The sequence below is a fragment of the Oryzias latipes genome, chromosome 22 (assembly GCF_053564925.1).
Source record: "Oryzias latipes strain Hd-rR chromosome 22, Olatipes_Hd-rR_3.1".
Classification (NCBI taxonomy): domain Eukaryota; kingdom Metazoa; phylum Chordata; class Actinopteri; order Beloniformes; family Adrianichthyidae; genus Oryzias; species Oryzias latipes.
The window spans coordinates 29057530-29070434 of NC_136258.1; the positions used below are offsets into that span (position 1 = coordinate 29057530).

A 12905-nucleotide genomic window follows, 5' to 3' on the forward strand; every position below is an offset into this window, starting at 1 on the left:
AAACATCTGCTGCTATTGAGCCAAACCACACTGCTCTGCTCAGCGGCCTTGTGGTAGAGTGTCTGCCCTGAGAGTGGAAGGTTGTGAGTTCAAATCCACAGCTGAGTGCTAAAATTTGGGCCCTGAAGCCGGCCAGCTTGACACTCAGCATTAAGGGATTGGATTGGGTCGGGTTAAACCATCAAATGGCTCCAGAGTGCTCCCCCAGGGGAGGGGGCACCTGCCTGACACCTGCCGGGTCTTTGACTTTTCACTTTTTTAACGGCCCCTCCCACGACTCAGAGGTGAATTCCTGATGAACTCCTGCCGCTCTGCAGAAACTGTGTCCTAGAAAACGACACAGGTTTTTTGCTGTGGTATAAAAACCTCATAAGCTTAATTAATAGACCACTGGGGGGGCTTTATGAATGGAATGATCAGATAGGGACTCTGCTCTGCTCTTTTCAGGCGCTTCCTACCAAAGTCATCCTGTAAGCTGGTGGCGCCAACGGTGGAGGCCTTGTCCTGACAACCCTCCAGGTGCGTGCTTCCATTCCTGGCCAGCAGGGAGGCGCTTGTGCTCAGCACGGTCACCTGGGACGGGGTTCTGGATGGCTGACTCTTCACCTGGGAAGTAGAAGGCTGGGAGGCCTGGCTGAGAGCCTCCTGAAGACTGTTCAGATGGGAGAAGAGTGGAAAATGAAGGTGTGAGCTGGAGAGGCCTGATCTCGACTCAGACACTTGGAAAACCCAACAGATGTCAAGTCTTTGTGTCCCTTTATTGCTTGGTTAGTCCTGAAACATGGACGCTGGCCTGAAAATTGAAATCTCTGACATCCTTCATGGTATAAGACCATTTCTGTAAAAACGACTCAAAGCCAACATTCTTTCTGGAACATCTACAACTTTTTGAGTCAGATTTACAAAAACACAAAAAACTTCTGTCCACCAACTACTTTAGGGTACTTTGAAAATGGAGCATTCTCTATATATGGAGTCAAATCTGGATCAGTAAAAGTGAAATGAACCGTATTAAAGTCGAGATCTTTCAGACGTAAATTGTGTGAAGACAAATCCGTCACAGGAGAGCAGGAAGGAGCGACAGAAAAGGCGAAGCTGGATTTCACAGGTTTATTGATCCGTTTTCCACATTTAGAAACGCCACCTTACAGGAAAGGCACAGGAAAAGTGGCCTAAAGGTGACTTCCTGTTAGTTCTGTCAGGAGAGAGAAGCTGTTTGGAATCGACTCCTTTGTTTTTCTTTCGTCTGCTTTTAATACACAGTAATGATGATTTTTACCAGAGAATCGTACATTTAGAGGAATAATTTAGCAGAACATTTTCATCCCATAGATATGCGGGGACCAAAGAGCGCCACAAAAGCGGCGTGCACAGCCTACCTGAGAGGAGACCCGATGAGCGAGGTGGGAGGAGTGGGGTTGCTCCCCGCGTTGTGCCGCCGCCGGACCGCCTGCCGACGAAATGTGCTACGTTCACGACGGAAAATGACCGTCTCCTCGCTTCCCGGCGCTGTGGGGGGACAGATAGTACGTTAGCTGGGCTGCACCTCCTCTGGGTGAGAGCTTCAGGAGGACCCAAACCTCAATTGACCCCCCAAAAAACTTCAAGAAAAGGTTTGAGCCCCCCTTCCAGAAGTGTTTGGTCACACTTTTCACGCGTTTCACTTCACAGCTGAGTGTTTTTAATCTAAAAAAACAAAAACATGTAGCTGTGAGATCAGCACTGAGATGCTGCATCAATGACACATCAGCTCCAGCTACAGTAAAAGGACCCATACTGCCCTCTAGTGTCAGAACTTTTCACTGCCTTTGGAAAAGACAGAGCAAACGGTGAGACGCAGCAGGACTGCAGTGACGCAGCTCCTGGAGGTGAACGAACGTCCACATCCACAAAACAAGCGTTACCGTGTTGGTCAGAGTAGAACGGCTGATATGTGCTGCTGTCAATCAGCTCCTTCAGCGCCAAAAACTAGGAATTCTTTCCTTTTACTTCCCAGTCATTCCAGTAGAGTGGACCATTGACTGCATAAAACTGGTCTGAGTGGCTCCTCCCCCCTAAAGTTCCAAACAGGAAGTATCTGTCAAAATCCCACAGACGTCCAAAGAGAAATAATCAGCCAGAATAAATTGTCAGAATAAACATTCTTTATCCAACACGTTTTTGATAATCCTCATTTTATATAATTTTTTTCTGTAGTTATTCAAATTATAAACTGACCAATCAGATGCCTCAATAAAAGTAGGCGGAGCCTACAAGCCCTTACATCCATCATTCTAAACGTTTGACAGATTTTGTGTAGCCCACTATCTAGTGGTAGGGGGTGTGGCCTTCCAACAAGCTCACTCCTGATTGGTGAGAGTGGTTACCATAGAAACCATAACAGACCGGCTCGGAACAATCACTGCTCACAGTCCAGTTCTCTTGTACTGTCAATGCAGTAAACGTGACGACAGAACGTCAGGAAAATTCCACCCAATGGGTCAAAAATAATAAAAATGAGAGCTTGCTGTGAACACTGGGTTACGACAGAAGTTAACTAACACATAATTCATATTTTAGTTTTCGGGAAGCATGTACAAGTACTGTGGCATCTGAAACCTTTAAATGGCCACGTTAGCGATGCTTTTACAGGATTTTGACAGGAGAAATGCTAAAGCGAGCAGTAAGTAGACAGACGTTCTGATCAAAGTGAGGAGTTTACCGACCCAAACACCACAAAGAATAATTCCCTAAAAAAAAACAAAAGGTGGTTGTAAGTCAGTATTTTCTCCATCTAAGGAAGTCCCAGTAATACACGACTATGAAGTCAGTATTTATTACAGACTAAATAACTGAACCCTTCAGTCATGACAGACAAAAGCGATGTGGTAAAAGTCTGGATGATAAAGCAGAGCAGAGCCTCCAAATCTGGTCAAAAAGGAACTAAATGATCCTAAAATAAAGCGGGAAACCACATCCCTCATATAGCAGTGTTCCTCCTAAGCAGGAGAGCAGACACACTTCTGAATGACGCCGCAACCGGCTCTGCTGCCGCCTCAAATGGACTTCCTGACATAAAGGGTTCAGAAGATCCGTCCAAACAAACTCAGCGAATCAAAGTCGGGTCGGGTCGCCTGAGAGATCCAGAGAAGAACAGCTTCAAAGCTCTGGTTCTGACCTCTACCGCGTGTTTCCTGTAAAAGAACTTGATAAAAGTTAAATATTTGGTTCAGGAAAACTGAACTTTGGATGAATCTCCTTCTGTCATGAAACGCTGGGATGAAATGTTGGGATGTGAACAACAGAAGCGGGCTCCAATCTGCTGGTCCAGAAAACTAAGTCTTCCTGGCTACACTTTCTGCAGAAGAGGAAACGGCGGGCGGCGGTTTACGGCTCTGATGCGTTCGGACGTGGCTGGGAGTCACGTAAACACAGAGCAGCCATCCAAAGAACAGCTGCATGTTTACACGTCCAGGAACATTTGGCCCCGGAAAGGGCATCTTCTGTGAACTACCCCAAAGCCGAGAACTTCCAGAAATAAAACGCACAAACTTCACAGCAACAGAGACGCAGAGGAGCCTGTGAGGAGCACGGTGGTTGGGGGGAGGAGGCCCTCGCCACTGCCAAAAAAATCTACACGCACCCGTCCAACTTCCTGCATGCACTGACAGGAGCACGCTCAGTGCAGACGCAGCCTCAGCCCCGCCCTAAACTCATCCACATCCAGCCATCAAAACTCCTCCATGCGTTTTCCAAACCGGCCTAATCTTCTCAGGCGCGGCTGTCCAGCCAGCGCCCTCTGTGGGCCCCAACTGACACATGATCCAGGTAAACATCGGCCCATGCGGCAGGACGCCGACCCTGGAGGTCCAGATTCTGACACCCCTGCCCCATAGGGTGACAGAGTTGCTGGAGCCTATACGGATGCCATTGGGTGAAGGTGACGTTCATCCTAGACAGGTCTCCAGTCCACCATAGGGACACGCAGACGGACACGCAGACGAACACGCATATGAACACGCAGACGAACACGCAGACAAACACGCAGACGGACACGGAGACGAACATGCAGACGGACACGGAGACGAACACGCAGACGAACACGCATATGAACACGCAGACGAACACGCAGACGAACACGCAGACGAACACGCAGACGAACACGCAGACGAACACGCAGACGAACACGCAGACGAACACGTAGACGAACACGCAGACGAACACGCAGACGAACACGCAGACGAACACGCAGACGGACACGGAGACGAACACGCAGACGGACACGGAGACGAACACGCAGACGGACACGGATACGAACACGCAGACAAACACGCAGACGAACACGCAGACAAACACGCAGACAAACACGCAGACGAACACGCAGACGAACACGCAGACGAACACGCAGACGAACACGCAGACGAACACGCAGACGGACACGGAGACGGACACGGAGACGAACACGCAGACGGACACGGAGACGGACACGGAGACGAACAAGCAGAGGAACAAGCAGACGAACACGCAGACGAACACGCAGACAAACACGCAGACGAACACGCAGACGAACACGCAGACGGACACAGAGACGGACACGGAGACGAACACGCAGACGGACACGGAGACGAACACGCAGACAAACACGCAGACGAACACGCAGACGAACACGCAGACGAACACGCAGACGAACACGCAGACGAACACGCAGACGGACACGGAGACGAACACGCAGACGGACACGGAGACGAACACGGAGACGAACAAGCAGAGGAACAAGCAGACGAACACGCAGACGAACACGCAGACGAACACGCAGACGGACACAGAGACGGACACAGAGACGGACACGGAGACGAACACGCAGACGGACACGGAGACGAACACGCAGACGGACACGGAGACGAACACGCAGACAAACACGCAGACGAACACGCAGACGAACACGCAGACGAACACGCAGACGAACACGCAGACGAACACGCAGACGAACACGCAGACGGACACGGAGACGGACACGGAGACGAACACGCAGACGGACACGGAGACGGACACGGAGACGAACAAGCAGACGAACACGCAGACGAACACGCAGACGAATACACAGTCGAATACACAGTCGAACACACATATGAACACATTCACACCTATAGGGACAATTTAGAATCATCAGTGAACCTGTGAAGCATGTTGCTCGACTGTGGGAGGAAGCTGGAGGAAAACCATGCATGCACAAGCAGAACATGGAAAAACACTACACAGAATGGTTCCAACTGCGATTTGAACCTTCTCCCTGCGAGACAACCACTACACCACAGTACAGGCCCCAAAACTCATTTCAGGTTTTTGAAAGGAAAACGAAGCAATAGAAAGCTCAATAACTCTGTCCTGCCTCAGCAGCCGCAGTCGCAGCTGCACCCGTCCTAGTCCTGGACTAAAGGACCAGATTGTTTTTTTCTGTTTTCCGCATCTTTGAGGTAAAATGTGATCCCCTCCAACCCAAATCAAACTTTACTTATATAACACTTTAACAACTCCGGTCGCTCGGGTCTTGCAGCTAATATCGGGAAGAAAGGAATTTTCGATGTAGTTAATCACCCCCATCCCATAATAATTTTGTGGCAAAGTCTGAAAATTAGCAATTTTGATTTTTTTTCACATTGTGGTAAAACTTCAAAGAACCTCAGTTGCCAAGGAAATCCAAAAATGTACTTTTTCCGATTCTTCTAAAAATGACATGAACCTGTTCTTCACCCCCAGATGACCCAAACATAAAATGGTTGCTATGGAGACAAAACCAACAGACAAGCCGGCAGCGGCAGAAAGTCAGGGCGGGTAGCGGCCGCTCAGCCAGTGAGGGCGGGGAGCCCCTGGCCGTACCACGCCGCTCACGGATGTAATTTTTGTCTTTTTTCCAGCCTGCTGGATGTGTCGGCGTCTGAAGGCAGGAACTCACCCCCCCGCAGGCACGTGGCGTCCTGAGGCTCACTTAAAGCCGCCTGGTTGGGCAGACTGCTCCTGGAGCGGGTAACCGATTCCAGCTGGGAGGCCCGGCCCAGCAGGGACGCGGCGTCCAGGACTTCCCCTTCTTTGGCTTCCAGGTCGGACTTAGAGGTGGTGAGGGGCCGAGGCCCGGCTGGAGCCCCCAGGCGACTGGGATCGTTAAGGCAAGCGGCGGTGCCACTGTCCAAACTCAGCACTCTGGCGTGCGTCTTGGCGCTGCCTGTGCTGGGCGTGCGGCGGGACGCACGGCGCTTCCCTCCGCCTCGCCCTCCTGCCTCAGCTTTCGCTCTAGAGGAGGAGGCGGCAGAGGAGGTGGGGGCGTTAGCATGTTTAGCTTTCAGGGCCCGGAAGTGGGCCTCTGGCGAGTGGCAGGAGCGGGACGTGGCGCTGGAGGAGCTGTCTGTACTCCGATGGTGGGCGGAGTGAAGGCTGGAGGCGAGGCTGAGTTCACTGTGATCGCTGGAGTCCTCGTCCCCTCCCCCAGCGAAGACGGCGCTGCAAGGCTTCGTCGTCCCTCGCACAAACGCGTAGTCCCGGCGGCGGCTCACGTCCAGGCTGCTCGCCCTTTTCTTCTCGCTTTGCCGGCGCCCGCTGCGGCCCATGGACAGAGAGGACGTCCTCTGGACCACGTTCGCCGACTCTTCGTCAACATACTTTTTCTCCTGATCTGAGCTGGGCGCCCCCGCAGAGCCGTCAGCACTCGTCCTCATGTCCTGCGGGTCTCCGCTGGGTTTCCCCAGCTCCTGAGAGGTGGAGGGAGGGGCTTCTGCGGTTTGTTTGGCTGTCAGCTCGTTGGCGTGGGGGTTTCTGTTCGCCTCTCTGGACGGGAGGTTGCTGAGACCTTGAGAGCTGATGCTGCAGAGGCTGGAAGTCCTGTCGTCTGCAGGAGCCGCCGCGCCTCGGTGCTCGTCCCCTGAAAATGACAGCAGGCTCTCCACGTGGGTGGAGCTGGTCTGCTCGCTGTGGAAGCTGCTGACGGTGCTGTTGGTGTCCCTGTCTGTGCCGCTGCAGTAGCTCTCCGTGGAGCCGCTGCTGCGGGTGCTCAGGCTCCTCAGGCTGTCCACGCTCCGCTCTCCTCGCCGGGACTTTGCCCCTCCGCCTTTGCCGCTGCCCGCCTCCGCCTGGTACAGTCCGGAGGTGCCTTCCCCCGCCTCCCTGGAGGCGGAGCGAGCCACTCGTAGTGCCTCTTTGTGTCTGCGACACTCCAGTCCAGAGGTGGAGGGCTGCTCTGCCCCGCCCCCGTCACACGTCTGTGGGCGGGCCGCCTCCAGCTCGCACACGGGGTCCAGGCCCCCTCGCCTGGGCGGAGGGTACAAGGCGAAGTCAGGAAGGCTCGGGTCGGGGAAAGCCGAGCCCGCCGAGCTGGACGTCCGAGGCAAACCACGAGCGTGAAGCTCCTTCCTGAAGGTCTGCGGCTGAACGGACGAGTGGGCGGCGGCCTCGGCGTCGCAGGTAGGGTGCGACAGGCTGAAGTGATGCGCGGCGGAGCTGCAGAGGTCGGCGGGCTCCCGGGACAGCTCCGAAGGACACAAAGACGTGGACGGCTGCAAAGACGCGAAGGAGTCATTGGCTACAAGGCAGTACATCTTGGCGTCGGAGAGCAGATCTAGACAGACGGAGACACGAGAAGCTGAGCGTCACAACGGTCCAACCGGACGAAGACCACCGTTTGCAGGTTTGTTACCGTGATCATGGCTGCAGCTCTCAACCAGAGTCAAACTGATGTCATCCGGCAGCTTCCCCGCGTCTACAGGAAGACAGGAAATAAGAGTTAAGTAGAAGCCGCAAAGCTTCTACTAAGGATTTAATAAAGCACAGAGTGGAGCCATATGTGATCGTAAAAAGAATCACACACTCAAAGACCAAGGGGTGGAGTCACAATGACCCTTAAAGGTGAAGCAAACACAAAATGTTCATTTGAAAAAAAAAAAGAACATCTTAAAACAGTTTAAAGCTTAAGAGGAACAACTGAATGAAAATGAAACTTAAAGAAATGATCAAAGTTGAGCATAAATAAAGTGAAATCAGCAAAATAACAAAATAGATATCTTTGTGAAAAATGCCAGAGCCGGGTATCGAACCAGCGAGCTTCTGCTCCAAGGATTATATAAACTCACGTCTTCCTGCTCATTTTCAAGCAATAAATCAACTGGACTTTAGTTAATCATCACTGTTTTTAATTGAGCAAATGTGATTTAAGTGTCTTTTTTTTTGGGTTTTTATTTTCTGTTTTTTAATCTATGCATTTAAGCATTTCTGTAATGAGTTTGCCAAATCTGTCTGCAGTCTTTATTGCTTTAACAACAATGCTTGATCAAAAATCCTGGAAATCCTGGATTATCTTGAAAAGTTAAGGGATTTGAAGAACCAAAAGTCATAGCTGGAAAAAGCTGAACATTTTAATAGTTGAATGGTTAAAAGAGCTGAAAAATTGGCAGAAGAAACTATAAGAAAGAAAGAGAAATAGGAAAACAATGAGCTGACGCCTCAACCAATAAACAAAACTATAAACGTAAATCTGTTTTCTATTTTCTTTTGCTGTAAATCCTCGTTCTATAGCTTCAGTTCAGTCTATTTGTTTGCAGCTGATCCTGATTTTACGTGGGGGCGGGGCTCTCTGCCCATTGGCTGCCGGGACATGATTGACATTATGCGACATGTTATGGTGGCGTCCTTCCTGTCGCCCCATGACAATCATGTCCTGGCAGCAAATGGGCAGAGAGCCCCGCCCCCACGTAAAATCAGGAAAAACTCCAAAAATGAACATTTCTGAATTTAAACTGTAAACAGAGACAAAAACTGGAAATAAAAAAACAGCAGCTGTTACTAACATACAGTCTTTGTTTGGTAACAGTTTTTAGTTAATCGACTCTGATCCTGACTTGAGCCCAAACGGAAGCTTCTCTGCAGAACCGAGTCTGTGTCACTGTGGGACCTGGATGTGACCCACGAAGGAGACCTGATCAGGCGTGTAGTTATTGATTATCGATTACCTTTGAGTGCAGCTCCTCCGTGTAAAACCTGAAAGGAGAAAAAAGGGAATCAAACCATCAACTTTAAAAAAAATAACTAACATAAACTTGGGTTGACACATTTAGACAGACAGGCAGCATTAGCCCCCCCCAGGTTCATCTGTTTCTGTACATGTCCTACAATCATTCAACTGAAACAAACAGAAAGGCGTCACCAGAAAACGTCTGACTCGTTTTATTTAGAGTCAACGTGGCTAAAAGGTTCGAGTCTGGAAGCGTCATGCAGACGATCCTGCAGCTCCGATACTCCAGAGAAGCTCAGAGATCCATCATCCACTCATGGGGGTACAGGAACGGAGGAGAACCTTCACCGGAACCAAAGAGGGTCCAAGAACAGGAGGAGGACTCCTCCAGGAGGTCATGACATACGGCCAGACCCCACTGGACTCCGTGCAGGTCAAAGGTCACGATCCAACAGTCAGAAAGAGACTTTAGGACAAACATGGATCCATGAGAGACGTTGCTGTGGAACAGGAACATCTGGAGGATCCACTGGACCTCTGGACTGATGTTCTAATCAGACACAAAAGGAACTTTCTGGAAGGAAAGCGTCCCACAAACATCTGGAGTGACCTAGGTTCTACAGAACAGTGACTAAAACCCTCAGAGCGGTTCGCCCAGAGTCTGGACTGGGATCTGAAGGAGATTCTGGTTCAAGACCTTCAAGTGTCTTTTACGCTGAATATTCAAGTGTCTCAATCCAAACAATCTTGATGAGAACAGATTTATTTTCCCTTCAGGGATGAGAACTTGGAGACGTCACAAACTCTGCAGAAACACTCAAAGTTATGTGTGTAAATAACGTTTTGTGAGGAGCAGAATGCATGAATGGGAATGTGTGAAGCAACATTCTGCAAACACACTTAATAAAACGATATTCTGTTGTGCATCACGCATGTCCGAGGTCGCATCAGAAGCTGTGAGATGTTTCCACAGGAAACAGCAGCTCAGCCATCCCAGAGTGGGAGGACAAATTTAAACTTTTCAGAATCACTGCAACATGCCAGCAAAACACGACCGATGTCGTTTATTTAACTAACGAGAGGTGTGTGAAAACCAACCTTGAATAGACTTTTCTGTCTGTCAAACACCGAGAGTTAAGATGAATGAGATGATAGAAACAAATTTACTTTGATGCAGACTCCTTTCTATTTTTTTTGTCTTTAAATCCAGAGAATCCAATAAATTATATTAATTTTATGGATGACAACTATTTTTTTTAGGAAGCAGCTGTTAGTTTGTCTGGAATCATAAGCGGTGAGTTTAAGCCCCGCCCCCGCCTCTCTATCTGCAACCCCCCCTCCAGCATGTTCTTCACAGACAGAGCAACATACGCTCATCGTAGCAGCTCGCAGAAATGGGTGTTTTTAGTCTGGGGGGGGGGGCTTTTTGGGGGCGCTCATGTGTCCCCCTATGAGATCGCCACAGCTGCAGACACCAAGGTTATTATAGTTAACGAAAAACATTTTCGTTAACTGAAATAAAAATAAAAACAAGAGTTTTTAAAAAAACGAAAACTAACTAAAACTGTTTATTGTGTGTATAAAACTAACTGAAACTAAATAATATTAACCCCAAAAAATACTTCGTTTTCGTCTTTGTTAATACATAAGTCTTTTGGGTTGAAATAAAGTCTATTTACTTCACCCTGCTAGTTTTACTGTGTATCTGAACTGGAGGGCTGCATTGGGATTGGGTCCCGCCGGGTCCCGCGGGACCCAACCCAAATCTCGCGGGATTGGGCGGTTTGAATTGTGCTGCGGGCGGGAGCGGGCGGCAGAAAAAAACCCCGCGGGATCAGTGCTGCCATGAATATCTCATGAATATATAATAGCGGACTACGTTAGGCTGAGCGGCTGTTGGATTCTTATGTACTGAAGCTCCGTGAAGGCACCAGGTAGAGACGCCCAATGGCCTCTGTCATCTAACCTGATGTTGGGGGTGCGCCCCGCCCCGCCTCTTACTAAGAGCGCGCTTCAGGCCGTCTGTCTGCGCGCGCACACACGGACACTTTTAACCGAACAGGATTTGTGAAAATATATTTAATAATTAAGTTGCAAATTACACAAGAGGAATGCATGAAGAGATGAGGCTGGAGGAGGGACATGAATCTCTTTAATAATATCAATACAAATACGTGTTTTTTTCCTGCGGGACGGGAGACGATACAAAATCAATTCATCTCTATTACTGTGCGGGACTAAATTCTATGAGTTCTGCGGGTGCGGGCGGGAGAGGACATACATATTGTGGGTGTGGGCGGGAGTGTAACGCATACGTTGCGGGAGCGGGCGGGATTGGTCAGAAATTCAGCGGGCGCGGGATGGAGAAAATAGTCCCGCGCAGGGCTTTAATCTGAACCTTACGGCATCACGTAGTCTGTGACGTCACATGATGTCTGTTGGACACTGCCGGCTAGCGTTGTCATAGACATTTACATGAGCGTGATTGCTGCATTAAAAGTTGGGAGAAAGCGGGAGAGTCCTATTTGGACTTTTTTGAATATAACAGCGTCGAAAACTAAAGTAAGTGCCTTGTAGTCGAAGCAGGAGACAAAATTTGTGGAACGCTCCTCAAAGGGAAAAACCCTACGAATCTAAAAGTACATTTAAAAAGCGCACACAACAACGCAAATCAACAGTACCTACAAGCTAGCCTGTCGCCCGCCCTCCCCCGAAAAAGAAGCGAGAGCAGATAACCTAATGCTGTTATCGGCTGTTGTATTTCAATTTAAGGATGGTTGTCCTTGTGTCCTCTGAATAATAAGTGTTTCAAAATGTATCTTTGATTGAGTTTTTATCATACAATACTTATTCTGGTGATTTTGAATCATGCACCTGACAAATATCCTAATTTACAAAAAAAAAAACTAAAACTAACACTAAAACTAATAAAAACTACACTAAAACGAAGCAATTTCAAAAAATAAAAACTAATAAAAACTAGTAAAGCAGCCTCTAAAAACTAATTAAAACTAAATAAATTAAAAAAAAAAATTCATAACTAAATAAAAACTAAAACTAATAAAAAATCCGAAACTATTATAACCTTGGCAGACACGCCCCCTCCGTAAATCCGCTTGTTTTAATTTTTTAATGACTGACATTTTAACATTTCTGCATCGTTGTAATTATGTCAAATGTCCACTGGGGGGCAGTGCAACAATGTGGCTCCTTCGCTTCTGTGCAGTCTCCCCCCAAGTTTTCTGTTGTTGAAACTCGAGTTACAAGCAGCCGATTAAACAAGCAGACTGGGGTCATCCCAGAAACCAGAGCGTCGGTTCCCTTGAATGTCAACAAAGAAAGTAAATAACGTCAACGTAGCACAAAATAAGTGCGAAGAAAAAAGAAATCTGACAGAATCGCAAAGTGGAAAACGTGGGCCAGCAGGGGGCGCTGTTTCTCTGTTAAGTATTTCTCTGGGGGGGCGGAGCTACACTGCTGTCTGAATGGACGTGGAGCTCCCATCGAATGCAAACGCAGCAGAACAGAGAGAGCTCCGTTCACACGGACGCACATTAGAGCGTGATCCACCGTTTCCATGCGGCACCGGGGTGTCGGCGAGCCGCCAACCAGCGCTGGACTCACCTGGTGGTTGGACTCCATCCCAATGTAGGAGTTCCTGGAGCTGCAGTCCACAGGCGGGGTCTCCTGTCGGATGAAGCGCGCCATCTCCACGCCCCCCCCGGGGTCCCTTTGAAAACACAAACACACATCTGAGCATGTGCAGGACACGTTTTTCCCACCAGCCAACGGAGAGTCCAGCAGAGACGAAAAAACGGGCAGAAATGAGGAGAAACGGGCGGCTGGGAGAAGAAGTGAGGCGGCTGAAGCATCTCCAGAGGGGAGCAGAGCTCCTCCTGCACTCCGGACCACCAAGAGCCTCATCAGGAGC

General features: G+C 49.2%; 1 protein-coding gene across 2 annotated transcripts in view; it reads right to left on the reverse strand.

The window, feature by feature from the left end:
- pcnx1 (pecanex 1) overlaps positions 1–12905 on the reverse strand; it is a 28340-nt gene that overhangs the window by 13830 nt on the left and 1605 nt on the right. For both annotated transcript variants that reach the window (XM_023951610.2, XM_023951609.2), the window contains exons 3-8: positions 12599–12704; positions 8973–9000; positions 7664–7726; positions 5933–7585; positions 1380–1509; positions 459–652 (exon numbers count right to left, since the gene is read on the reverse strand). In XM_023951610.2, the coding sequence (XP_023807378.1) occupies positions 459–652; positions 1380–1509; positions 5933–7585; positions 7664–7726; positions 8973–9000; positions 12599–12704 (2174 nt within the window). The remainder of the gene's footprint in view (positions 1–458; positions 653–1379; positions 1510–5932; positions 7586–7663; positions 7727–8972; positions 9001–12598; positions 12705–12905) is intronic.